At 39.1% G+C, this 26483-nt stretch overlaps 1 protein-coding gene across 1 annotated transcript in view; it reads left to right on the top strand.

Moving 5' to 3' along the window:
• Positions 1-26483, top strand: part of SNTB1 (syntrophin beta 1) — a 69156-nt gene that overhangs the window by 5714 nt on the left and 36959 nt on the right. The window contains exon 2 of the mRNA XM_053466354.1: positions 19803-20019. Coding sequence (XP_053322329.1) covers positions 19803-20019 — 217 coding nt within the window. The remainder of the gene's footprint in view (positions 1-19802; positions 20020-26483) is intronic.

Genomic DNA, 26483 nt, shown 5'->3' with positions numbered 1-26483 from the left:
TCGTCGGCATATGTTAGCTGTGGGTAATATAACATTAAATTCATGTATGTGCATTTTTATGCCGCATGGGTAAAGGTGGCATCTGTGATCTACTTGCTGTTTTGGGCACGGTTGGCCTTGAATGCCCATTAACCATCTTCTAGATCCACCATCAGAAGCTAATGGCAGGCCTTGCAAAAATATAGCGTGAGAAACATTATCCATTTTTTAAAAAATTCTGAAACCCTACCAAAAAATAATTATTTAAGGTTTGCACCTTTAGTGCTTTTTTAGCTTAATTTAAGTCATTGTGAGACACAAGGATGCTGAGGGGCAGGGAACGTGAAAAGTGTTCTATCAGTTCAAAATCTCTGAAATTAGAATTGTGATATTCGCTTAAAACTCCAGAAAAGCTTATTTTTAGGTGGGAGGAAAAACATAAAACATTGTTGGCTTCGGTGATATTAAATGCAGTCAGGAATCAACTCGGTGGTCATAGATTCCTTTCAGGACTGCAGTGGACTGCAGCTTCTTCCAAAGCCTTTAGGCTCTACAAACAGCCGTGTTTCCATTTTAAGGACAGGTTTTATTTTTCTCCACTATAATGTTTAATATACTGATTTTCAAAAATAATACTGGAAGTTCAAGAATCAGTTAATTGGAATGACGCTCTATGTTCCTCTTGAGTGTCAGAAATGTATATGATATTATAATGGAATTTTTTTCTGCAAATTGGCTTTTAAAGCAAATCTATCTCTTCTCAATTCTATATTTTATATTTCCATACATTAAAAACGTGTTTAATATTCTACCAAATAATAAAATAATAGAAATAGTTTGTCAACATTCATACTAAATATGCCCACCACAATTACACTAATGACACTAATTGATAAAGAAAATGTATAGGCTATAGGTAGCTATCAAATATGAATCTAGTTATACCGAAAGCTGTGACAGTTCTCCTTTAACCCCTTAAGGACAATGGGCGGTCCCTAAACCCATTGAAAACAATGCATTTTGAGCCCGTACATGTACGGGCTTTGTCATTAAGGGGTTAAAGTCGCTTTCTCATACAGATAACGCTCTGAGTGATCCAGTATGTTAAGCGGCTGTAACTTTTTATTCTTCTCCTTGTTTATTACATTAAAAGAACACGTTTCAGAGCTATTTCCAGTACGGGTTGAAATCAGAGCCTTCTTCTTCGTCATGTGACTACAGGCTACGATTAAATACTTACCGAGAGAATAAGAGAATGGGACGTGATCTGAAATGATTCAAAACATATTTATGAGCAGAATCCAACCATTTATAGTTCAAGGAATTATGTTTCTGGTGGGATATTTAATTACAAAAGTATTATGTTTAGCAGAGGAGAAGCACTTCTCAGGAGCACTAACCATGTTTTGCGGCTACGAATCATGGATATAATACCAATTTTTGTAACAGAAAACCCTGGTTACAATGTAAGGGCAGGCATGTAAAAAAAAATACTACAATCCCCATTTGGTTGAAATTTTAGGGTGCCTTTTAGGGTAAACCTGTTTGAAATGACTGCACTCCATTTAGTGGTGTACTTAGGACCTACCTGCCCCTAGGGCCTACCTCAAGTAGGGTCTCTACTCTCTTCCTCAATGTGTATGTCCACCAAATGGAATGACCAACAGGCAAACGGTGCAAACGCCCAGGCATCCCGTCTTTAGAGCGCGCCCACCGGCTGGATGAACATGGCGTAAGATTGTACGGTGTGGACAGCAGGCAGCTGCACTTATGTCATTTTATCGTCCCTTGGCCTTAAAGTGGCAGGGCTCCATTCTGGCCCTCATGCCCTCCGAGCTTAGTACCGACACATTATGTCATAGCCCGACGCTCCGCTTTAGAAGAATGGGAATATATATACTATTGAAGCTATATCAGCTAGGCACAGACATTTTTAGTACAGCTAGAAAGGAAGATCTGTGACCGGCTGAGCCCGATTACAGAAGAGGAGGGGAGCTGCAGCTTCTCCCTACAATATTTTTCCTATATTTTAAATAATGCATATTAAAGCACATCACAAAGTACATTATTTTTTTATTGTTTTATATATATATATTCTGCACCTTAATATGCTTTAATAGGCATTCTTGTTTGGTGAGGCTGCCTGGGACATCTAATTATTACCCACGTTGTTAATTGTCAGGTTATAATTAACATTAAATTCAGAATAACCTTGTATATTCAGCTAGACAGGAAAGCGGAAATTAGTGTTCAATTTTTCGTTTAGGTTATTATATTGTATGACCGTATTCCTGTGATTATTTCCTGAACGCGATGATATAAGTAGGGGTTTTTGTTAATTGCGTAATTTCGGGGTAATATATACATTTAGTTTTCTATACAGAAATGTAGCAAGTCACAACAGTTTGCCCGAGACCCTCCCTGCATCCTAATTACCTCCAGGATTTATCACTGACTCAAACTACAGATGAAAGAAAGTCCCAAGGTTTTTTACAGCCTACACCGAAATTATGAGCCGAGCTATAAATAGATATAATGACATCAAGGAACATCAGAAATATAAAAGGACTTCAAGCCGAAAAGTGAAGAGACTAATACTCCGGCAGCAACTGATCGTGGCTTTGACATCTCCTTATTTCAGATTTATATATTTTCATATATTTGGGAAACAAATTATTCTGTTAATTTCAACTGGAACAAAAATATTACAGTTATATACAACTCGGGATAGAAAAACCATTTTTCATGCCAATAATTGGCTGCTTCAAGCAGCCAAAAGCTGAGTGAAAACAGAACCAAGGAGGGGGCAGTGCACTGCAGCTCTGGAGCTGCAGCTTCTCCTAAAGACAAGTGATTTTTTTTTTTTGCTGCAGATAAAGAATGTATATTAAAGTACTTGAAAAATAGTTGAATATGTATACCTTGTTGGCAAGGCTGCAAGGAACAGTAAAATGTCCCTTTTCAAATGTCATGTCACCAGTCCTCAACTGGCTACCTGGGGCATCAGGCAAATGCCCGGTGGGCCGGTGGGCTGGTGGCCAACAGCGCCGCCTACTAAGCCAATCTGCTGCTCCTTAAAGTGCCAGGGCAGCCTCGTCATCACCAGTCTGGCCCTGCATGTGACACAAAAGCAAGCTCTTATAGGTTGTTGCCATAGAAACACTTATTAAACTTCCATAGGAAACAATACAAAGTCAGATGTTTTTTTAAGATTTATTTGCTTATCATAGTAAACAGTATAATAACTGAAGTGGAAAGTTACAAACCAGGATGGAAACGTTTTAAAACTTTACCAGTAATAAGAAGGAGAATGCCGGCCACAACAGAAATAGTGTGATGCCACGGTGTTAAACATCACTTTTTTTGTTTATACTGTAACATTTTGTACATTTCAAAAAAATGTACAGTAGTATCTATACAATATAAAAAAAATAATTTCAAGTTCAGTTTCGGGTTGCCCAAGGCACAATCCCCTATCCATCCATCTTAAATCTAAATTAACCCTTTCCGTGAGCAGCTCCAGTCCCTAGAAGTAGCTGCGCCTCGTGGCAGACATGCTTGATGGATGCTTTCACGCTCTCACAAGAATGGAGGTGCGCAAACAAGCTGGTGGGTGTTGGGGGATGTTGTACACCGGAAAAACATTTTGTTTTAGGAGAAATAAAAATGTTTAGTAAAACGACGGAGAGGGTGGTATGGTAATTGCTCGGGGTTATAGGCTTCAGTTTAATCTCAGAGGCGATCAGAAGCTGTATCGCATTTTTGGGAAGTGTACAGGTAGTGTCAGGCGCAGTATTGGTAACGCGCGCGTGTCTCCACTTGCACAATGTCGTTTAATCTTTGGTGCTTGATGATAATGAAAAGAATGGAATCCAAAGCATGTCGATTCTTTTGCATGGGGAATGGGGAATTTGTATTTGATCACATTGTGTTTTTGTATCATGTCATGGCCTGCTGTGTTAGTGCTAACGCTGTAGCATTTCTTAGCTCTAAACGGATCTACCTGTGACTTCCTTTTGCTGCTTTTGAAACTTTGGGTTAGTTGTAACTTTGGATAAACTCACTTTAGTTGAGTCTAATTCACCAACCTCATCCTGGAAGCTCACATTTTCATTAACTTATTTCAAATGTAACAATAATGTTAAAAATGTAGACCTTAAAGGGCCGGTAACGCACTAGGATGACGCTCTCGTAGATCAGATTCATAGCGCTATGCTGTGCCACCAGGAATGTTGTTATACGAGGCCTGGAGCTCATGAGTCACATCCATTCTGTCATCTCGAGATCAAAGTTCCTAGCAAATAATTTACAGGTCATTACTGGTAATCTCGATACTGTGTAACTAGGAATTCTTTTATACACGTTAGTGTCTTCTCCATGCCATTGGACATGCTAATCACATTGGAATTTTGGGATTATATATCCACAAGCTTCTATGTAACCAGATGAGCGCTCTCTCCTTATGATTGCTTAACAAAGTAGCCAGTGTCCTCCTCAGATCAATATTCAATGTGATTATACATTATTAGAAGGTTGCCACAAAAATCATAACTATTGCAAACCTAACAAAATTGACCCAGTCTCCCAGAGTGTTTAAATGTATGCAGGCCCCAAGTCAAAGTTTTAAACACCCCTTCTTCTAGAACCAGGCCCGGACTGGTCATCTGGCACACTCGGCAAATGTCCGGTGGGTCGCTGACTAACTGTGCCACAATCACACCCGACAGTTCGGGTGCTACAATGTGCAGCCAGCTTTGGATATGTCCAGCTGTACTCTATGCAAGCACAAAAATGTAGAATGTGACTAAAAACATGTAGCATGTGGCTATAAACATGTAGCATGTGCATATCCAGCCGTCATCAGGCAGCTGTTGGCCTTAAAGTACCAGGGCTGCCTCGTCATTGCCGGTCCAGCCTTGTCTCGAACTGATCTTTCGCTCCTAAGATTGACATATTCTTCTCCCTCCTCTCCAAGCTGAACATATTCGATGTGTTTTTACAAATGAAAATGCTAATAATATCGAAAATGAGTAATTGTGTTTTTTCATATTACCAGTTTATTGTTTGAAATTACAAACGAAAATGTGCCTTGAATGAAAACAGTAGAACAAATAAACCCAATAATTACATTTATTTGTTACAGTTACATTACAATTACAAGCCCCATACTTACTCGATCTGGAGCAGATTGAGTAAGTATGGGGCTGTCAGACAGCATTTGCCCCATTGTGCCAGATGGCCAGCCCAGCCCTGTATGCAGGGTTAACCATGACTTTTGTAGCAGGAGAAGCTGATTTGGGGGTCATGTACAGAGAGGTGAATCTGCAACTCTCCTGCAGACACCTTCTTCAGTGAATAAGCCCTATAGTGTGCATGCGTGGCGGTAGCCATACAGTTTTTTGAATTCTGAACGCTGAAGTCAGAACGTTCCTACAAAATATTTTAACTTTGATAACTTCCTATTTATTCTGCACAAAAAAGCAATATGTTTCTATTCTCATTGGGCACGTTCTGTTCCTCTTTCTTGTGTTTGAGTCAAACTTCACGGCATTCTCGCTCAGGATGTCAGACCTTCCTGCTCAGTAACAGGTTTTGCTTCTAAACTTCTGCAAAAAGTCTCATACTTCAGGTCTTGTGATCTCTGTGTTGATATGATCAGATTACAGTCTCATTCCATTCAGCTTATTGAGGAAACAATTACCTTTACACAGGTAAAACAGAGGCCATTGTACTCGCACAACTTGACCTTTCTGCAAATGCGTACTTTTACCTACACACTTCTCTTGTCCTTGAATTCCCTTCTTTCTGAATTTTTAAAGCTGAAGGGACGCTCCAGTGTCTCAGGAAGCCCCTTGAACAATGAAATCATATGAGCGTATTTTGTACATACTTTCATACACATTAGGAAGAAGCTGTAGCTCCAGAGCTGCAGTGTCCCACCTCTTCAGTGGTCTAACTTTTCGGGACCACTGATCCACTGCCTGAAACTGCCTTGCAATGGCGGCAAAGTGTTCTCATAAAAGACAATAGGAGCACACAGAGGTCTCGCGTTCACTGATCTACCGCTGGAGCTGACTGGCGGTAAGCATATGTCAACACCTACGTCTATAGACAGTTCAGAAGAACCACCAATACCTGGCTGCAGGTGGTCCGTTCAGCAGTTCCGAGGAGACTGCGGTGCATCGACGGTGATCCAGCAATGAGAGGAGACAGCTCAGCAACAACTAGCTTCCTTAAGGGAGCCATACATTTTAACTCCTTCTCCTCCCATGTCGCAACTTTCCTCCATATATCCTGGTGAGACCTTTAGGATGGTGCTCAGCTACTTGACAGCTGATACTCCGGGCCATTGTTCCCTTATCCTGTTCTTAGTTCCCGTTGACCTAGTCCTTTTTTCTTGTTAACCCTTCCCTGTTTGCATTAATGCACCATGTGTGACCTTGGCTTGGTTGATCCTGTCTGACCCTACCTGATATATTTGACCCAGCTTGCTCACGACTTTGCTTTCTGGATGTACGTCCCATATGTATAGGATAGTGGACTGGAGACCCAGTAATATAATGACATTATTTAAGGGGGTGCAGTAGATATGAGAAAGCAGAGTTTTAAATTTAAAGTTTAAAAAATAAATTGAACTTATCTTTCCATGTCATAAAGCAGGACCTGGCCTGCTGTGAGCAAACACATGTCTTTAATTAAGCAGGTGTTTAGATATCCTTTCCTTTATTACCTGACAATGCCAGTATTACAAACTCCTTAGATAACATAACAAATAATGTTGGCAGTTACTGTCCTGAACTTGTTTTATATGTTATGACAGGAGCATAGTCGATCCATGTGCCCCCTGGGGAAAAAAAATCACCAGCATACCCAAACCCCCAAATTAAGACACGGACACCAAATTGCAGTGGAAAATTATTCATAAATCCACAGCTTAAACACCAATACACAAAAAAGTCATTGTCATACAAAATACAATATACCAATAGTATCCCGACACCACCCACCATGACAATGACCCCAAACAATAATTTAACAATAAACCAAAAACATAACAATAAAGTGCCAATACTTGACTTTGCCACAAATCCTACTAGGGGTATACCCAGATACCCCCACACCTCCAGGTTCTGAGCCACAGACCAGCTTGAAACCTACAAAACATACCAACCAACAACCTTTATTTAACTTTTACCACTCAGACCCCCATTCAAAACTCTCCAAACTTGCCTCTCCACCCCGCCACTGTGACAAAACGGGGAACCCCCCCAAACCATAAATAGGGAGGTAGGGACACCCACAGGTCTGAAAAGCAGATTAAAAAGTGAGCTAACAAAATGGCTACCAGCTATTTATAAGACCCAAACCCCTAACCAGGCAACCAATTAAATTAAAACAAAACTCCTATGGCCCACCTCCTAGCCCTGTCAAGACTCCCTCCACTAAGCTGTGCATGTTCCAGAAGCTTCACTATCGTTGGGTAGAATGTTTTATACGTATCATTTTAAGAGTAAAAGACTGTCTTTTTAAAAATAAAGCAGGTGTGTTTATTTCATAAATGTTATCTCTTAATACTTTAAATAAATATCACAATATGATTTGTGTTTGATAATTAACTTTGTTAAAAAAATTAATTCCTCAACGTAATTTTTATATACAGAGGGGTAATCTTTTGTTTAGGGCTCCTCAAAATCTAGAGCTGCCATTGTCCCCTTTGGACATATTATACAGTTTGCTGAATGTAGATCTTTTATGTGTTTGTTTTAGTTCTGCGTTGGAACGTAAGTAGATTTGAATTGCGCTAATGGTAATGACCTCTTGTGTATTTCCCCCTAATTATTTGATTTGCTTTGTAAATAGAGCGATCTGATGCCTGGGAAGGGCCCTGGCTCTGCAGTCTCTTGGTTTATCGTCGGCTAGAATTCTCCTGATGGAACTCTCAATGTCCCCTTATCTTGACTTATGTTGACTCTGTGATAAAAGGCACTTAGAACTCGGCAAATGGAAGCCTTAATAGCTATACTTCTCAGATTTGTAGCAGCTTTAACAGGGCAAATGTTTTTAGTAGCTAATTTTGAACAAGCATTCCATTGTTTTAATGATTTCTGTATAATGTTATTTTCCTTCTCTTTCTTTAATAATATATTTATTCATTTGCTATTTATTTTTTTAACTTGTAGAAATAGACATTAGAACATAAATACTGTCGGCATATTGTGATTGGCCATTATTGTTTTCAATGCTTTTATCACTTATCAATTCTTGTAAGCTCGTTTGAGCCGGGCCCTGCTCACCTGTTGTCTCTGTTAGTCAATTTGTTATGTTACATACTACTTGTTATGTCCTGTCTACCCATTGTACAGCGCTACGGAATTTGATGGCGCTATATAAAACAATAAATAGTAATAATAATCTTCCTGCCATGCACCTGCTATTCACAAACTAACTGGCTCCTTATTTTATTAACATTTCTGTTCCAATTAGAATATTTATTTCACTCTCTATGATATTAATGTGATCACCCAACCAGCTTAAAAAAAAGCAATTTTTAAGATGATAAAAGAGTGAAGAAACATACGCTAAACTAAAGCAGGTATATACAGCGTGCCCTGCAATCAGCCCCGAACCCCGCATTTAGACCACAATGGTCACGAACGTAGGGAGTTAACTGGAATGAGCCATCATTGTTATATCATCATGTGGAGAGTCTTTATTGCTCTGACTAGGATAATAAGGAACTGTTGATAAGACAATTAACTCTCACCCACTTTAACGTTGCCACAGAGGCAAGTACGTTGACTCTAATGTCGTTCACTCGGCCTGTTATATTGCACGGTTCCAAAGGCAGCTGGATTTGGCGTTCGTGTCTGGGCTTGCCTCGACATGCAAGCAGGAGACATTACATGGAGTTTATTATTAAATAATAAACAAGGAGTGGAGAGGTTTGATAGTAAGATATGGAACCGTTTACCATGAACCTGATAACCATCGCCCTGCGATCATTCTCTGTAATTTCCGTTATTAAAGTTCCATATACATGCTTTTTTTCCCCGACGTTCTTAGATTTTCATATTACTATGTACTAATATGAATATGAATGAATATTAAATAAGCCTATTCCTTTTTTACATACATACATACCATTTTGATGTATTTTCTTTTTGAAAACATTTCGGCGGGTCCTCTGAATCCTGTCTGTCTTCATCGCTAAGCCTGCCTATCTCTGACATTACTGAAGGGGCTCTTCACATAACTCTCATCACACCTATCACACACAACGCCTCACTCAATCACACTCACCGGCCATCACGGTGTACATGTGGATCTGTGAAGCTTTGCTGTTTCACAGGCATGGGCATGAAATGACAGGCAGAAGGGGCTGTAGGCAGGCCGAAGGGACAGAAGGGGCTGTAGGCAGTCAGACCACTCTGTTTCTAGGCAACTGTAGTATTTCAATAAACTTTTAAGCACTGTTATTAAGAGACAACGAGCGTTTAAGAGAAAAAAAAATGGCAGATAGTTTTCTTTTACCTCTCTCTACATGATGCAGACCTTATCAGGGGAAATTTTAAAAGTTCCTTTAACATACGATTTAGTTTGGAGTATTTAGAAAGCGCTGAATCATCCATCACGGGCAGTGATTTGGCTCTTAATTGTAGGCTTTGGACCAGGTCCAATCTGACAAACCTGGAAAATGCCTGGTGGGCCGTTGCCAGGTGGCTCTTTGGTCACTGCCTGTGTGGCTGATCCGGTGATGTGCGGCTGCACTCCGGAAGAGAGTGTGACGGCGCGTATCCAGTAGGCGGCCACACGTATACAATTTAGCAGCATTTTAACTAAAAAACAGCCCAGTCTGGATGTATGGTAGACAAATGGAAATCGCATCATGTACATGATCACTTATAGTTATTTATAACTTCCAGTATCTTGCCCGTGTAATGTATAAGCAGATATCGTAGCCAGGTCAGCAGTCAACCTATATTTTCCCAAGCAAATTATAAAACCTCAGGGTTATTATATTTCATTGACTTATAAAGCCCCAGCAGATTCCCCCAGCGCTGTTACAATACGGGCGACAGTGAAAAATAACAACATTAAAACTGACAAAATGCAAATTGACGATAAGGTTAAAACGTGTTAAGACATACGGCTACGGAAGTAGTAGAGGACGGGTTTACAATCCATTAGGAGTAGTTCAGAGGTCTTGTTAAATATACAGGGAACAAGCTGCGTTCATTTAGATTTCGCCTTTAGAGATGAAATCGTGACAAGCACAAACAGCCTGGGTCAGTAGCTCTCAGTTCTGCTAAATCCTTCTAAATCAGTTTCAGAATTACCATCAAAGATGAGGACCAGCACATCATAGTTCCACATCCATTTTCTCTGGCATCTCACCCACACTACCCCTACAAGTAATCACCCCATAGTACAAATCTGCAGGACCAGTAGTGGGCATTTGAGGTCTTTCTCGTGCCATTAGATACACACTTTGTCCCGTTCACATGGGTAGATGGGTCAAATTGTTCTTTTTTGCCATGAAATTCAATGTTTTACCAACCGGGCCATTAAGTAATGGGTTCGCGTGTGATACAAACTTTCTAGACCCTCTGGAGCTTACAGTACAGTCCCATCTACACCCCTGCCCTTGCAACCTATATTCATGCCAACTCACTGCTTAGTGAATATGCCCCAGGGATCTGTGTGTCCAAAATACATCTCAGAAAGTCTTTTATATTGTATTTCTTTTATAGTCATGCATTACTGAAAGCATCCTACACATCACGCACCACTTCGTGTTCCTTGCGGATTATCCTGACTTTGTTTCTCACATCATTAGCAAATCATTCGATGATTTACCTGGGATGCAAGTTGTAGTATCTTCAGCTTGCATGATTCTCCATAAACGCGTGCCATTCTGTTCACCTCTTATCTGAAAAAAGGATTAAATGTCCAGCAAAGTTAGCATAATCCATGTTACTTGAGTTGTTAGTAACACTTTTAGCCGCAAAGCAGTCTTTTTATGAATAATAAAGACTGCTCGTTGTATCAAATGATATTCAGAACTGTTATTTAATTTCAAACACCTTGAATTTGTCTCTGTCGGATGAGAATAACTATTACCTCCTGGTGTTGGTGGACTTTAACTCCTGCCATTTCCATATATTCTTTGGTTGACCGAGATGGGAATCGACAGCAGCTGAAGATTCCTAAGTTGTGGTTACTCTAGTTTTACAAGTTTGTTCGCTGCTCACTGGTAACTCGGCAGACGCTCGTTGCACGAGAATTCCTATCATTTTTGTCCAGCGTATGTCTGGTTGAAGATTAAGTAGGTTTTAGTCCAGCAACAGCTGGAGAGCCATGGGCTGGCTGTAGCTTCTGTGGACTCAATAATGTCAACATAATAACAAAGCACCTTTGGTTTAAAGAAGCTTCCTGAGAACATTTTGAGGGAGAAGCAATAACCGGGGACAGAAGCCTCAATCTAGGCACTTTCCTCTAAAATCTCCCTATAAGAGGAGGATGTATGTCTGATAAAAGTGGGTTTCATGACCTCTTATACAGGTTTTATTATTAGACAATAAATAAAGGAACAATAACCCATACAGAGAAGTGACTTTTGGTTTTCTGTAAGTTGTGGTTTATAACCAGTGAGAATTCTTCTTTCGGGGGGGGGGGTTATTTTTAAGTTTGATCACTCTCTTTTTTCTAATTTTCTAATTAAACGTGGATTTCCACAGAATCACCTCTAATGATGAGGATTTGCACTAGCAAGTCCACTAATCAGCCAGTGATGGTCATCTATGCCATGGAGAATGTATTATTTTCAGGGTTCTACTGATCATTAGTTTGTTGAGAACCTTTTTTACAGATTTTGCCTTTGCTGATAATATATATATAAAAGTACAAATGCAAACGGATTGAATCCAGTGCTCGCTGACAGATAAATAAGGGCAGAGACATTGAGCCATTAGGCTCTGCAGAGTGTTTCCCAGGGAGATACTGGGGCGTTTTTTGTTAGTGGGGTAGGTAATGTTGTGTTCTAGGTAGTGCTGAAGTGAAGCAGTGCGTTGGAAAGCGTTTCCATCGGTTTCTTCATTACTCTCACTGTTTGCACCATATGTATTACTTAATGTTTTATTGAAATGAAAGAAACTTTGGGCCGGATGGTGAAAGTTCTCCTTTAACATAAGGACAGTCTTTTTTTTTAAATGAATATGCTGCCAGCAACACCTATGTCCTGATTTCTACCGGGGGCCGTGTATAGTGGCCGTAAATATGCCATCATAGTCTAGAATAAAGAAATGCTTTGTGCATGTACAGAGCGTGCATCGAGATGGTTATTCAACAACGGAAAATCTTGGGATTCCATTTTAGAGTCTGTTGAATTAGTACCACGATGGCAAGTATGCAGGTACTGGTGCTTTCCAGAGGTGAACTTAAAGGATCCTTGTCAAACTAAATATAACTATGGGCTAAAGTTACCGAACTACAAGCTAGAGCATGATGAAAAATGTCATGTCACTTTATAAAACTTCCAGTGTGAAAGGCCATCTTTGTTCTTCTTGGAACAGAAGTTCGCTGGGGTTTCTTACATCCTCTGACTCCAAAGAATCTCCCTGGAGCTTTAGGGAACTTACACAAGCCAGTCAACTTGATGAATAGATCAGGACCACTCGTACTACTTGGCCAAATCGCATTTTGAGATTTTACATTTGATACCGTCAGTATTTAAACATAGATATCGGGACTTTCACAATTTTCACCCAACGGTTCATGAAGCTGCCAACAAATTCCCTTACACTGCTTTAATAGTCCATCATTTGGTCAGTGGGGACCAATATGCAAAAATTGTTGAAAGCAAAGCAAATTTTATTTAATGTTTTTTTTTTTTGGAAGTTCAAAAAAAAAACATAAAAAAAAACAACAAAATTGCATATTTTTTTTTCCTTCCTAAACTTTGGATTACTTCGCAGAAGAGACCCTTTGTCCGTCTTTGTCCATGCTGTAGATTGAAAGACATTATAATTTAAGATACATTTATGGTTTAAAATGAAGTCTTTACAATTCATACACCGCAGATAATCTTTTGCCGTCTTGTGTACCCGGTCGTACGCCGAAAATCATTTCGGTTCGGCCCCAGCAGCCCTACTGTGCTCTCGTGTCTAACAGTTTATACGTTTTGCAGTTGTCAGCAGGGCTTGCTGTGTAAAGATATGACAGATCTACATGTTTTAGCCAAGTCCTGCATCTCTCTCTCTGTTGGAGATTAAAGATGATCTTGTTTCTTTTGTATCCACGAGACAGTCTCAATTGAAAAGCTGGATGGTGACAAATGGGATTTGCTAAATTGTTCCCTGCAATTTTAACTTTTCTCTTTTTTTAATCTCTGCACAAACTGTCAGTTCGTCATTTCTTGGGCATTTTTCTCTTAATGAACAAGTTGGGTTTTTTTGTTGATGTTGTTGCTTTGTGTTTAATAGGCGTCCTCAGCCTCTGATGTTGCTGTAAGAAAAAATATAGAAAATTTGACGGCATTGAGCCATTCTCCCCATCTAGTCTGCCCGTTTTTCCTGATGTAGAGAGACTCAGTCGTTAATCGGTCCTTGGTCTTGTCTGACATTCAGAATAATTATGAATTATGTCCAGTCCCAAGATTATAAAAGCACCATTCAGCTACAGAATTCAGCAGTGATACAATCCGCTGTGTCTTCTCCTGAAATATCCAGATCAGGATAATGACACAATGTGGAAAAATGCACCAAATGCGGCCTTCAATCAAATTTTAAAATGTTTTATACAATTTGAATTAGCTGAGTTTAAAAGAAAAAAAAACTTAACAAGCTAAAGCGGACTAAGCATTGGGCCCTCGTGTGGAAAAATCTGATTATTTGGCCAAAGAGAAATAGTTTCTGTAAAGTATGTATGAAAAATATTGAAAAACATAGAATTTGATGGCAGATCAGACCCATTTGGCCCATCTAGTCACACATTTTTCCCAATGTACAGACTCAAACCCTAATCAGACTTTGGTATCATCTTAGATTTAGGATCCATTTGCCGATCCCATGCAAGTTTATGTTACCTGACTGTATTACCCTCTATCACTAATGACGAGGGGGTTGTTCTTTTTAACTACCACCTTCTCAGTAAAGTAAAACTTCCCTACATTACGCCTAAGCTTCTTACCCTTTACTCCGCTGTAAGGGAAAACATCCAATACCGTCTTTCCTGGTCCGGCATTCACAAGGAAATAACCTAGTGTCTATGAGCTTTTATACTTCTATTGGCAGCATCTCATTAACATGGATTTACATTATTAGTAGGTGATCACAAAGTGGTACTGGCTCTTTAAGGCCTGAGGCCGCCTGATGACATAAATGGAAATGCGCACCAGACACATAGCATGTAGCCGGCCATATCTACCCGCAGTGGCAGATCAGGTTAGTATGGGGCGCCGATGTTTTTCTGGGCCTATGGGCTTCGTCTCCCGCCCCACCGTTAGCCATATTACTCTACTTTCAAGTTACTTTGTGATGAACAGTCTACTTTTATTTTTATCTCAATAGCGTCACGTGACCTGTAATTTATGTTTGTGTGCTTTAAGGAAAGAAGGAAAATTTATGCGGTCATGTTATAAAAGCCAGCTGGATACTTTCTGCTCTTTTGGTTTTTGCATTAAAACGATTCCTCACGTCTTCTCTGTTCCAAATTCATATCCCCTTTCTACAACGAATAAACCATTTATAAAACCGTCCCGCCGGGGGTTTGCCGCTGCTCAGTGGGCCAGTGACAAAAGAGATCTCTGATCTACCTATCCTGCCCATTTACGCCATGGAGGACCCGATGCTGCGTCCCTCGAAGAGATGATGCCCTGGGGTATGATGTCATATCCTGACGCTCAGCAGCGAGGACAGCAGCCACACTGGGGGGCATGCAGCGAGAACACCTAAGGCCCCATCTAAGTTAAATACATCTCTGTCCACAGGGCCGAGACAGGTCTAGGGAAGAGTTTTTCTTGGAATGTGATGGGCGCCCAATGTTCCATTGGCAGGCAGTACATTAACCATCAATAGCTCCTGTTTTTGTCCCACTGATATTTATTAACTACAAATCTCTGTAGTGTCATTCGAATACATTTCCATTTGTTTTAGCCCCAAGAAAAGTATGCCTTTAGCCAAATATTGCTATAGATCGTGTCTTCGTGACCTGTTTTTAACGCATTGCTTTATTTCGGCTGGAGGAACTCTACACTTTTTCGGTTACTATTCTTTGATTATGTATAAAAGTACAGTGACGTCTCTTGTACGCCCCAGTGGCCCCAGAGCTCAAATGCTGGACAAGTTGAAAATGGGATTTAAAGGTCGGCCGACACTGAAACAAATGCAGTTTTAATTAGTTCCTTTTTGATGCTCTAGGTGAGGAAGGAATTAATATGCCGTGATGCATACACAGATCGTTCATCCAAATGCCTAGAAGGACGTCTGTCTGTTTGCTATCCAGAATCTTCTGTACTTTCGTTATGGTTCATGCTTGCCAGGAGATCTTAAATCTTCACAGCTTGCCCAAAATGTAGACGAATAAAGCAGACTGGCCTCCTTTGACTTCAGTGTACGAGAAGATCTAAAAATAGTCCACAAGGTATCCAGCACAAGGAATCTTTGAACTACACTAAATATAAAACAGTGGAAAAAAAGGGGCACGCTGTCATCGGAAATATAATATTTCGGTGTTCGCATGATAAAGTAGGAAAACGGGTCCAGAGAAAGCCTACGGTGTTCCTACATATGTTCAATTACAATGAGCAACAACACGAGAGATAATGAGGAGGAATAAACACAAATATCCTGATAACATGAAATTAAGATGGTTGCTCAAAAAGTTTACAAGTAAGGTGGGCTTTTAACTCATATTTATTGCTTCTTCTTCGGCCCACAGCCCTGCGTTATTGTAGAGAGTTTTGATATGTTGGATTCAGGAAAAGTTCATGACTTGAATAAGAATAAGAAATAGAAAGAAACCCACCTCATGCGTCTACCAGGAGCAGCCATCTTTTCGATTGTGTTGCTTCTGCTCAAGATGGCCTATGGTTTGCCTCCTAAACAGAGAGATCTATTTACTAAAGGGAGAGCTGACAGGAGCGTTGACAAGAGAGTTGCGGTTTCAACTATTTGACCTCGCTATACGTTATGAAGGGTCAATCCCAGTGAGCTTCTGCTGCCAGAAGGGCTTGGCCGGCCTAGTTAAATCAGTGAGGTTTCTTCAAAGTCTCATTGAATTGTGCATTGTACAGGGTCGGCTCAGCCCTTCTTGATGGAGAAACTTGCAAGTGTTGGCCACTCATAATGAATAATGAAATGAGGGAGCTGAAACCACGACTCTCCTGTCAACTCTTCCTTTAGTTAATAAGCCCCAAAGTAGTAACCTCACTGGAGATACGCCATTAGACGAGATCAAAGAGTGTTTCGGGTTCACACATAAGTCCCATGATTACCTAGAAATTATATCGAAAAAACAAGTATAAACAAAAGAATGCATGGCTTTTTTTGAGGAAATATGAGAAATATAGAGCAATTTAGGTACCAGAGAAAGACTATCCATCCTAAGAAACAAGCTTTTGGGGCTATGCCTCCTTTTTGCCCCAAAACGGTATCTTTGAAGATGTGCTCCAGCTACGCAACCCTGGCAATCAGTGCCAATTAATCAATTTTACTGCATCCTCTGAATAAATAAAGCTCTTTTTTAACCAATTAAAATTCTAATTTACAGTTTGGAAAAAAAAAAAAAAGAATAAAACCCATGTTTATTTCTGTAAACTTGACAGACTTACCATGAATCGTGCCAAAAAATCGAGGCCTGTTGATCCCGTTCAACAAAAACACTTTTGTTATGTGTTTGGATGACATTTCCAAAAAAGATAAAAAAAAGAAACTCGCTAATGAGGAAGTACTTGAAGCATATTGTATCAAACTGGACGTTAAAGAGGGTTCTGAATAATGTGGATCCTCAATAAACCTCAAACACAGAAAGGTTCATTGTGCAAACAAAATTGTCCTGATTCTTTCTGTCAAATTATTTTTATATTGTACATATTTAAATATATAATATATATATTATAATACACATGATACATTTTAAAGTAAAAATACATTTTTATTGTAAATGTGTATAATACACATTCTCAGTGTCCTAGAATAATGAAAAGCTAGGGTTGAGGTTTTTATTCTCAAGAAAATTCACTGAAGATTCCCCAGAAGTAACATTCCGCATCTCGGCACCCTTTGGTTTTACAGAACAAATGCCGGGTGCAACATGAATAAAAAGTAAGGCAGCAACTTCCTGGAGGTATTCTACTTAAAAAATGAAACATAATATTGGCGTCGGATCCTTCCTAACTAGAGGGTTTACCTTTCTTCTTCTTCCAGCTAGACCAGGGTTGGGTGAAGTGAAAAGATAATGCCTGGTGCTCCTTAACCTTTGCTCCTCCCCATGTATTGTTGGGTGGTTGGGTGGGGAGCAATATTGTAAACCAGTGGGGTTGGTGACTGTGCCCCCCCCCCAACTCCTCATCATGGTGAACATAGGTCATTCAGTGATCTTGTGTCTTGCTTAAAAGTAATCAAATAATTTCGCCATTCAGTACTGGCAGTCCCACCAGAAATGCAAATGGACCTGGTGAATGCTAGGCTTTCCCAAAACTCCAAGATTTAAAGGGGGTGTCCCATGGGAAAAAATACCCTTGCAAAAAAATGCACTGTTATGGTTAGCATTCACCAAAAACCTGTTCCAATGACCTTTATCGACAGACCTGGAAGCCGCCATCGTCCTCAATCATGCCAAATTTTGGGTGACTTTCCCCGTTCAAACACCACACTGAGCAGATTCCTGATGACAATACTAATGAAGTGTGTGCCTCCATAGTCTTTCGTTAATAAGGGTGTCAGGCTCTGTGATTAAGACTGAGGCATTTTATTGTTTACCACAAGACACTATGATAAGGAGTCAGGGTGTTTGGCTAGTACATTTTGATATGATAACAGAGAACGAGAACACTTACAAACATACAACTGAAAATATTGGTGGGAGCCCCCTTTAAAAATTAAACAAAGCTGTATGATTAAAGTCCCTACCACCATCTTAAAGTAGGTGAGCAGTAGACAGATGGGCATCAAAATGCGTTGGCCAACCCGGGGACATTAAATGGGTAAAATCTGTAAAAATATATTCTATGTTATAAATAATCCTTCTTTCCTGTAGATGGTACTAAAATGCAATTAGTTTTGAATGGGCCCAATGTTCTAAATTATGTATAGATTCCAAACATATAGAACTGTGTACTATAAACCAGATAACAGCCATATGTACTTAACACTAGTACACAAATAAAAGGAATAATTAAGATCGCTTAACCCTCTGATGGCCAGAGTAGTGAAGCAACATCTCGGATTCAAACGGTTACAGAACCGGCTGTTGCTTTCAGTCCGCTGCAACAATGAAATGTAATCTCCTTTGCAGAGATCCAAAGGCAAACCATACAAATTCTTTTTACTTACATAAAAGGTCAAATGCCAGTCAAAAGTTATATCCAGAGCTGTGTTTAGAGGCTGGATCTGTATTTACCCATCATGATAAGCTGCATTATTTAGATGTATAACCGGTGTGAAGAATGTCTTTTTACCTTAATGCTCCGGGGTAGTTTGGCTTCTATCCATCAATCAAAAAGGTCACTCAAACCCGCACATGGCGTGCAAGCTACAAGTAAAAAGGGTTTTCAAGCAAAAATCACCTCTTCGGTAATATTCAACAACGCTGAGACATTTTCATTTTACTTTTTAAATTCTTTTAAAATGTTCACACACATTTCACTTGTGATTGATTTAGATAAATGAATGGGCAAAGGAGTTTGGGGAGAGATAGAGGGGTGATATGATAAAGGGTCACATGTGTTCTGCAGCTCCAATGGATAAAATCGTAGCAGCAGCCAATCACAGTGTTGTTATTCTCATTGACCTCGGGTCAATGCCACAAATCATACTCAAGTACACTTCCTGCTTTCAGTAGAGGCAGCCAGGGGAGGAGAAAAGCGCTGGCACCCAATTGCATGTCGTAAAATGGGCGGGAGTTCATGCAAAATGGTGTATTCCTCGCAATCAGTCCAGGACTGTACGCACCATGCCTTTCTTATAAATTTAGAATTGCGATTTTAGGCCTCAATTACACTTGTACTGTAAGGCTCCAGACCAAACTCTATACCCTTGGGGGCATTTGCAGGGGAGATTGCCAGCGCGCCCCTGGCCCTGGTGCTGCCTGGCAATAAGACCAGCCATGGGTTGGAGGAACGTGGATAATTCTCAAAATTCCTCAGATTTTAATCTAAAGGCTAAGGTGATTGAACATCATTTCCTCCAAGGGGTTAAACAGTTTCCTATATATATATTACCCAAAGGGTTAACTGTTTAAAAGTATGCAAGCACCTGCTTTTTGTGGCTCGGCATACAAAGCCCTTTCCATAGAATAAAACCGCATCTCACTGTCACTCTCTACTTCTCCTAGCCTCGTACCCTAATTCCCATGTTTCTTTTGATCATATTGGAGCAGTAACTTGTTATTACATAAAGAATTTAGAACTCAGATGAAAAGAACCCTTTGATGTTGCTCACCCCAGGACTCTGACGTTCTAACCTACCTTTTTTTTTCCCGGTGTAGGGTGTAAAAGCAGAATAATTATTTTTTTTCCTCCCCTACAAATAAAAATATTAATAAAGAAAACAGTAGGCTTGTGGAATACACTTTTGCTTTAAATACCCTATATTTTTATCTTCCAGTGAAATATATGCGAGAAGCCACTCCGTATGTGAAGAAAGGGTCCCCGGTAACAGAAATAGGTTGGGAAACTCCTCCACCAGAATCCCCTCGATTAGGGAATCCCTCAACATTGTCTCCATCACCTGTCCCTGTGCCCATCCATGGAGATAGGAAGACCATTCCCCTCAAGATGTGCTTTGTGACAAGGGCAATGACACTTTCCGATCCAGAAAGCAGGTATGGTTCTCAGAAGTGCTGCCTGCGTAAATAAACGTATGTCTTCCATCTCGGTGGATTTTGGTCTACATTGTGGAAAAAAAATTATATGATGCCGTCTAGCTCCAATTTGTATCTTAAAACCCAACTACCGTACTTGACTTTACCTTTTATCCCTGTTATATATCCCCATTTTTAGCATAACTATATTTATTATAACTACCTATAAGTTTTCACAAGAATTGTTTCGGAAATAGTAATATTGAGTGACTATTGTAACTTATTGGAGCTGAGATCTATGACAGAAACTGATAAAACTAAGATCAGATCAACTTCCCATAGGGAAGTTCTCTCCTTTCTCTTCGCCTCACGCTTCCAAAAGTGCTGACTCAGCCAATCAACAACAATCAGCAACTTACCACTAGGGGAAGATGACTGAATGGGGAGGAATGGTTAAAGTGGCTGTTTCCATGGAATACAAACAAGATGGGTTTCTAATGCATATGGCGGACTTATTTTAATCATTTCATACCGTTACACAGTAGTGAACTTTAAAATGTAAGAAAATCATAAAAAAAAAGCCATGTTCGGGCATCAATATGTTAACAGGTATTACAATATATAATATACTCATATAATAGTTACTGGGGCAAGCGAGTCAATTGATATTTGGGTAACTTACGCATTGAAAAAGTTATTAAAGGGGAAGGCTTTTTTACACTCGAGGATCACAACTTTTTTTTAGCAATTTCACTGTCCAACAGTAATTTGCCTCTTTCTTATTTATCGTTTACACAATACAGTATACACATTGTAAATTATACACAGCTAATGAAAATGGGGAGTCTGGAAGCATCTAATATACGTGTGGTTTTCATCTACTCTTGGTATTTAAAGACAAGTTTTAGAAAGTGTCAACCTAATATTGTCATTTGGTGGACTGTATGGGAACTTGATGGCACTGACAGCAGAAAACTAGTCTGAGCTATTTCACAAAATATAAGGCTTTATCTTTATTATTATTATTATTATTATTATTATTATTATTTTTAAACTTTATCCATTTTTCTCATTTTTTCCTATTCTTAACTGTTATCAATACTGCTCTTTCCTAGTAAAATGTATCCCTTATTATTATTATTTGTTATGTATCATTTTATATAGCACCATCATATTCCGTAGCGGTGTACGATGGGTAGACAGGACATAACAAGTAGTATATATCATAACAGTTTGACTTACAGAAACAACAGGTGAAGAGGACCCTGCTTAAACCAGCTTACATGTGTTTTATGATGAGTATAATCATCATTTCCCCTCAAAGGGTTAATTTATACTTCACAGTATGCGCAGGCATGAAATAACTTTCTGTCACTTGGGGCTATTTTTTTTTTTATTTCCCCCCCCCCCCTAAATATATATTTATTGTTTATCTGCAACATAGAGCTATGACAGCAACATTAAATTGAAAATGTAAAGGGGAAAAAAAAAAAAACAACTATTTTTCCACAACTGTAAAAATAAAACATAATAAAGAAAAACAGTCCTTTATTCATGATGTCATGCTCTGTTCAAATTAAGTGTTGGCAGCACGGTTTCACAGAGCAGGTTATGACAGCAAAGGAGCAGCTTCGCTATCACTAACTCAAGTAAATCTGATACAGGATGGGGTCTCAGGACCCCCTACAACCCTGGAGTAATTGCTCTCCCATCTATTTCAATGAGAGCCCTGCCATGCATGTGCAGGAAGTGTACTTAAGTACATTTCCTGCTTTCAGTGAAAACAAGCACGGGGAGGAGAAAAATGAAACAGAAGGCTTATTTTCCAACTCTGATAGCATAAGAAACCAGATAAAAACCGTTAATGTTAAAATTGATCCAGCTGAATAATGCAATGTCCATATACATGGAATATATACCGTATATTACATTCAAATGTTACATTTCTACAGATATTAGCATAGAATAAACATAATCATTTTACACTGAGTTCTAGGAGACTTTAATTAGACATTATTATGCCATTACTGGAGGTAATTCTACAAAACAAAAAATAAAAAAAGTATAAGGCAGACTGTTTGGAACATGGTAAAAGATGGTGCTCAATAGTAATGGGATGTTTGGTTTATTACACACATTAAACTATATAATTTATAGTTTGTCATATGTCCAGGAAGCATGAGACGAGGCTCATTTGTATTTTGGTCCTCAGGGAGGACACAGTTAGAGTCTGATTTACATTTCCAAAGGGAATGCATGCTGCTTGAGTTCAACGATATGTAATATCTATGAATCATTGTAACCTGAATAGGCTGCCTACAAAAAATTAAGTGTGTGGCCCTGATTAATGACACTTACTGTATCGTGTAGATATTACCTTAAAACAAGTGTCCCTCTTTAACCCAGAAACAGTAGAAGGATACAAATAAAAGTGTGTTCAGTGCAATGACCGGTACAATGGAATATAGTTGGTACCAAAACAAAACTATGTAGTTTGCTTTAAGATATTGTTAAAGCATGTTGATGTTGTTGAACTTTATGATCCCTAGCCAGCCTTTGAGAGGCCGAATGCATGCCTGGAATCATGAGAGTTTTCATTCAACGACAAGTAGAGACCTGAACGATTGACTCTTGAGACAGTTGCAGGTTCCAAAAGACTACCATTTGCTCTTTAAAACAGCCGCAACACAGAGGGGCACGTTATACCAAGACTTTTGATGGGACTTTATGACCAACTGATTTTTATGCAATCGAGCGAGGCATTTAACCCTTTAAATTGCCAGCTTTGTACCGCATACATAGTGGTGCTTTTGAGTCACTGATCACTGATTTTGAGATGTCAGAGGGGGTTTACATTTACCGCTTCTAATTAGCTGCTCGTTTATTAGCCTATGACCGGTGTAAAAAAAACTGGAAATAGGTCAAGATTTAAAGGAGTGTCTACTCTGCCAAAAGGAATAACTTCCAATAAACTTCCTTTTTATGTAGACCTGGAGGCCGCCATTGTTGTCGTCATTCTGGGTGGCTTTTCCCACTCAAACATCACACTGAGCAGATTTTTGAATGGCAATGCTAATGAAGTCCTTCCCTCCATAGACTTGTATTAGTCAGAGCTGGGTGATTAAGATTGGGCCATTCCATCGTTTACCACAGGCAGTATGATAAGGTGTTTTGTGATTGCCTAATAGAATGGGCCAAGGTAATAGAGCGAGAACTCATACATATGGCTAAAACACAGATGCCTAAAAACATTATATCTTTTACTAGTAATAAAATCAATGATAAAAGCTCCCTTTTATACCACAAACCATGAATTTGGTAAGCCTGCCCTCTGGTGGTTTAGTGAATATACCCTCCCAACATATTGCTGAAGATAGGAGATTTGTTTTAAAAACATTGCCTTTTCTGACATAGATGCCAAGGATTACTATACCTCAAGCTGTGAGGTAATTAATTTTAGTGCTCTTAAAACTTTGCATTGCCCAGTAATGGCCGGACAGGTCTCCTGACACAATTTACTAAGGAAAAGCTGATTTTTCATAGTCATATTATATTTTCTCTCAATATATATATATATATATATATATATATATATATATATATATATATATATATATATATATATATGGGTAGTAGAAGTATTATTAAACACTCATCTACAGACACTGTTTTTCCCTCAGAAATCTCATGGTGCTGCCACAACCACAAGGGATTCTGGGTAGGCACATGCAAATAAGGTTAACATATATATATATATATATATATATATATATATATACACTTTTTATGAATGATTTATGTAAATTTTACTTGTATGAACGCATCGGAAAACTTGCTAATTCCGAATGGCCTCTCTGACACCTGGGATTATTTTTTTAATAAAAAAAAGTATTGGCCGCATAGCGAGAGCAGAATATGTTAGCAGTATTAATCTAACTCATGCTGCTTTGTACTCTGTTTTTATTGCTGGTATTACTAAGTAGGTCAATGTAATTGCCAATGCATCAGTGTTTACCTCTGTTTTATAATAAAAGTGTCATATGCCAGCGCTTGATGTTAATACCAGTCCCAAAAAGGTAAAGTCTTAAGTAGCGCATGGCGAGGGAGCTTTTAATTAATGGCAGGCCAAGAATACAAGTTTCTTCACAGCATCCCGGCCAGAAGTGTGGCTACCGTCAACCAGACCAACCATTCTCCTTTTTGCGTAAACTCTTACTTTATTATTATTATTTATTGTTTTATATAGCGCCATCAAATTCCGTAGCGCTGTATAACGAACACGACTTCAACTGTCCCAAGGTTATACTCTTGCAGTAGTAATCAGGAAAATTACTGGAATTAGCAATAGTATCTATCTATCTATCTATCTATCTGAATATAGTTGTCTTTATTAAATGTTGACTACCTCCAGTTTACTAGGCTGGACGCTTGAATGAGTAGAGCTATACCAGCAGCTGAATGCCCCTTAACAAGGTCTGGGCCACTATCAAGAGGCTACAACAGGTCCAGCTTTATGGCCCCCCCACTGTCATTGATGTAATCCCTCCATATGCCTACCTTCAATAACAATTCCATGAAGGGACGGGTAATTCTTTAACCTCAGGGGCTTTTTATGTAACATTTACAGCATCCTAAAGGGCATGTACTCCAGACATGAAATTCATAAAATCCAAATGTAAAATACACAAAGGCTTATGAGCGTGGCCCAAAATGTATACATGAAAGCAGCCGAGCGGACACTTGACCCCTTCCGATCCTTGCACCCTTCCCCTGTCTTTTACATACCCCTGCACAAATGTCAGCAATGTACATGGCGTAGGAAGGTCCATTGGTTGAGTCGTCATATGAACTTTGAGTATGGAAGAAAATAGGGGAGGGGAATGGAGAACTTACAGGGATAATAATCAAATGGAAAACAATCATTTTTTATAGAAGAGGTTTATTCACCAATTATCCTTTGCTAAACTCAGGATTAGAACACTGGGTTCAAAACCCGAATTGATTTACAATGAGATGAGTAACTAATGTGAACGTTCAATGTGTTCCTGTTAGATCCGCCAAGGATCCAAAAGAATTAAGTTGGCCTTATCAAGTTGACTTATTTCGGAATAGCCTCAGAAGAAACACCCTACTGAGGGGCTATTCTTGTGATATCTTGAACGTGAATAGATTATTTTTGGAACAATTTCCCAAAATGTTGATATTGTTACTGATACTTAAAACAGAAACATTACCAATTTATTAAAACATAGAATATTGTACAATATTATTATAATTGTAATATTATTATATTGTACATTATTATGTAGATTCAGTTATCCAATGATCACATTTTCAGCATTAATAATAGTTCAACTATTCTCCCTCGTTAAAGAGAACATTCCTTAATTTGGAAAGATTGATTTAATTTGACAAAATAAATGGTTCTGTTTGTATTTAAACATTTCTGCTGATTAAGACCTTTTTATTTCACGTGGCGGAATGAGGCTCGTCTGTGTGACCTGCAGATCAAACTAATATCCTGGAAAGAGGTTAGGACTATTCACGATTTCCTTTACTTGACTGCAGTAAAATCACTTCTAATCATTCAATTCACAGATCATAACATCCTCTCACTTACTCTAATTATAGCACATCCGCAGCGTCTTAAAACATTTTAAAGCGACGGTATCATTAATGGGGAATACTATAAAGTTGGTTGATGTTCTTAAAAATTCTCCTTTCGACCTATTTTTCGCATCACACGCTGATCAATCATGACTTAAACCCAGAGATTTTCAAACGAATTAGACCACCACGTAGGGTGACAGATCGGAGTGGAAGTGGCAGCCCCCTCTACCTCCATACCATGGAAAGGTCATCATGTTGGGTGATCAGGTTCACCAGCGGCCCTCTTCTCAGTTATATATTTGTAAGGAACATCTTGGATCTCCTTAACCTGCCAAGTTACCTAGCATGCTGTATTCTGCGTCACAGGTCCTTAAGAGGCAGAGGGCAGATATATGACTTCATACCCCAGGGCTCAGTCGTAAGGACCAAGGTTGTGTAAAGGTCAACCTAGGCCATCGGCCAACATACAAATGTCATTGGATTTAGGAATCCATTATAAAGGGTCAACCTTACTTTTAGTAGGTCAATTTTTGAATAATGTATTCTTTTGTTTACCAAAGGGCAGGTTGTTAAGGACTTGCTAAGATTCTAGCCATCAAAAATCTTATTATTACCTTTTATTTATATAGCGCCAACAACTTCTTACGGTCTATACATTCAAGGGGTCTGACAGAACATTACATTAGATAAAGAGGGTTCGGCTCACAAGCTTACAGTCACATTTTTCAATTCGATATAATACTGTAGGATGACAGTGATATAAGTAATTATAAAAATGTTGCGGTTGGTCCTCTTAAGTAATTAGGTAACTGTTGACTTCTTAATGTTCCTTCCCATGGTAGATTTTACTTTTTACATAATTCATTACATTCTTT

Source organism: Spea bombifrons, chromosome 5, assembly GCF_027358695.1.
Source record: "Spea bombifrons isolate aSpeBom1 chromosome 5, aSpeBom1.2.pri, whole genome shotgun sequence".
In the NCBI taxonomy this organism is placed as follows: domain Eukaryota; kingdom Metazoa; phylum Chordata; class Amphibia; order Anura; family Pelobatidae; genus Spea; species Spea bombifrons.
The sequence above is the reverse complement of the archived record's forward strand: the minus strand, read 5'-3'. Positions and strand labels throughout refer to the sequence as shown.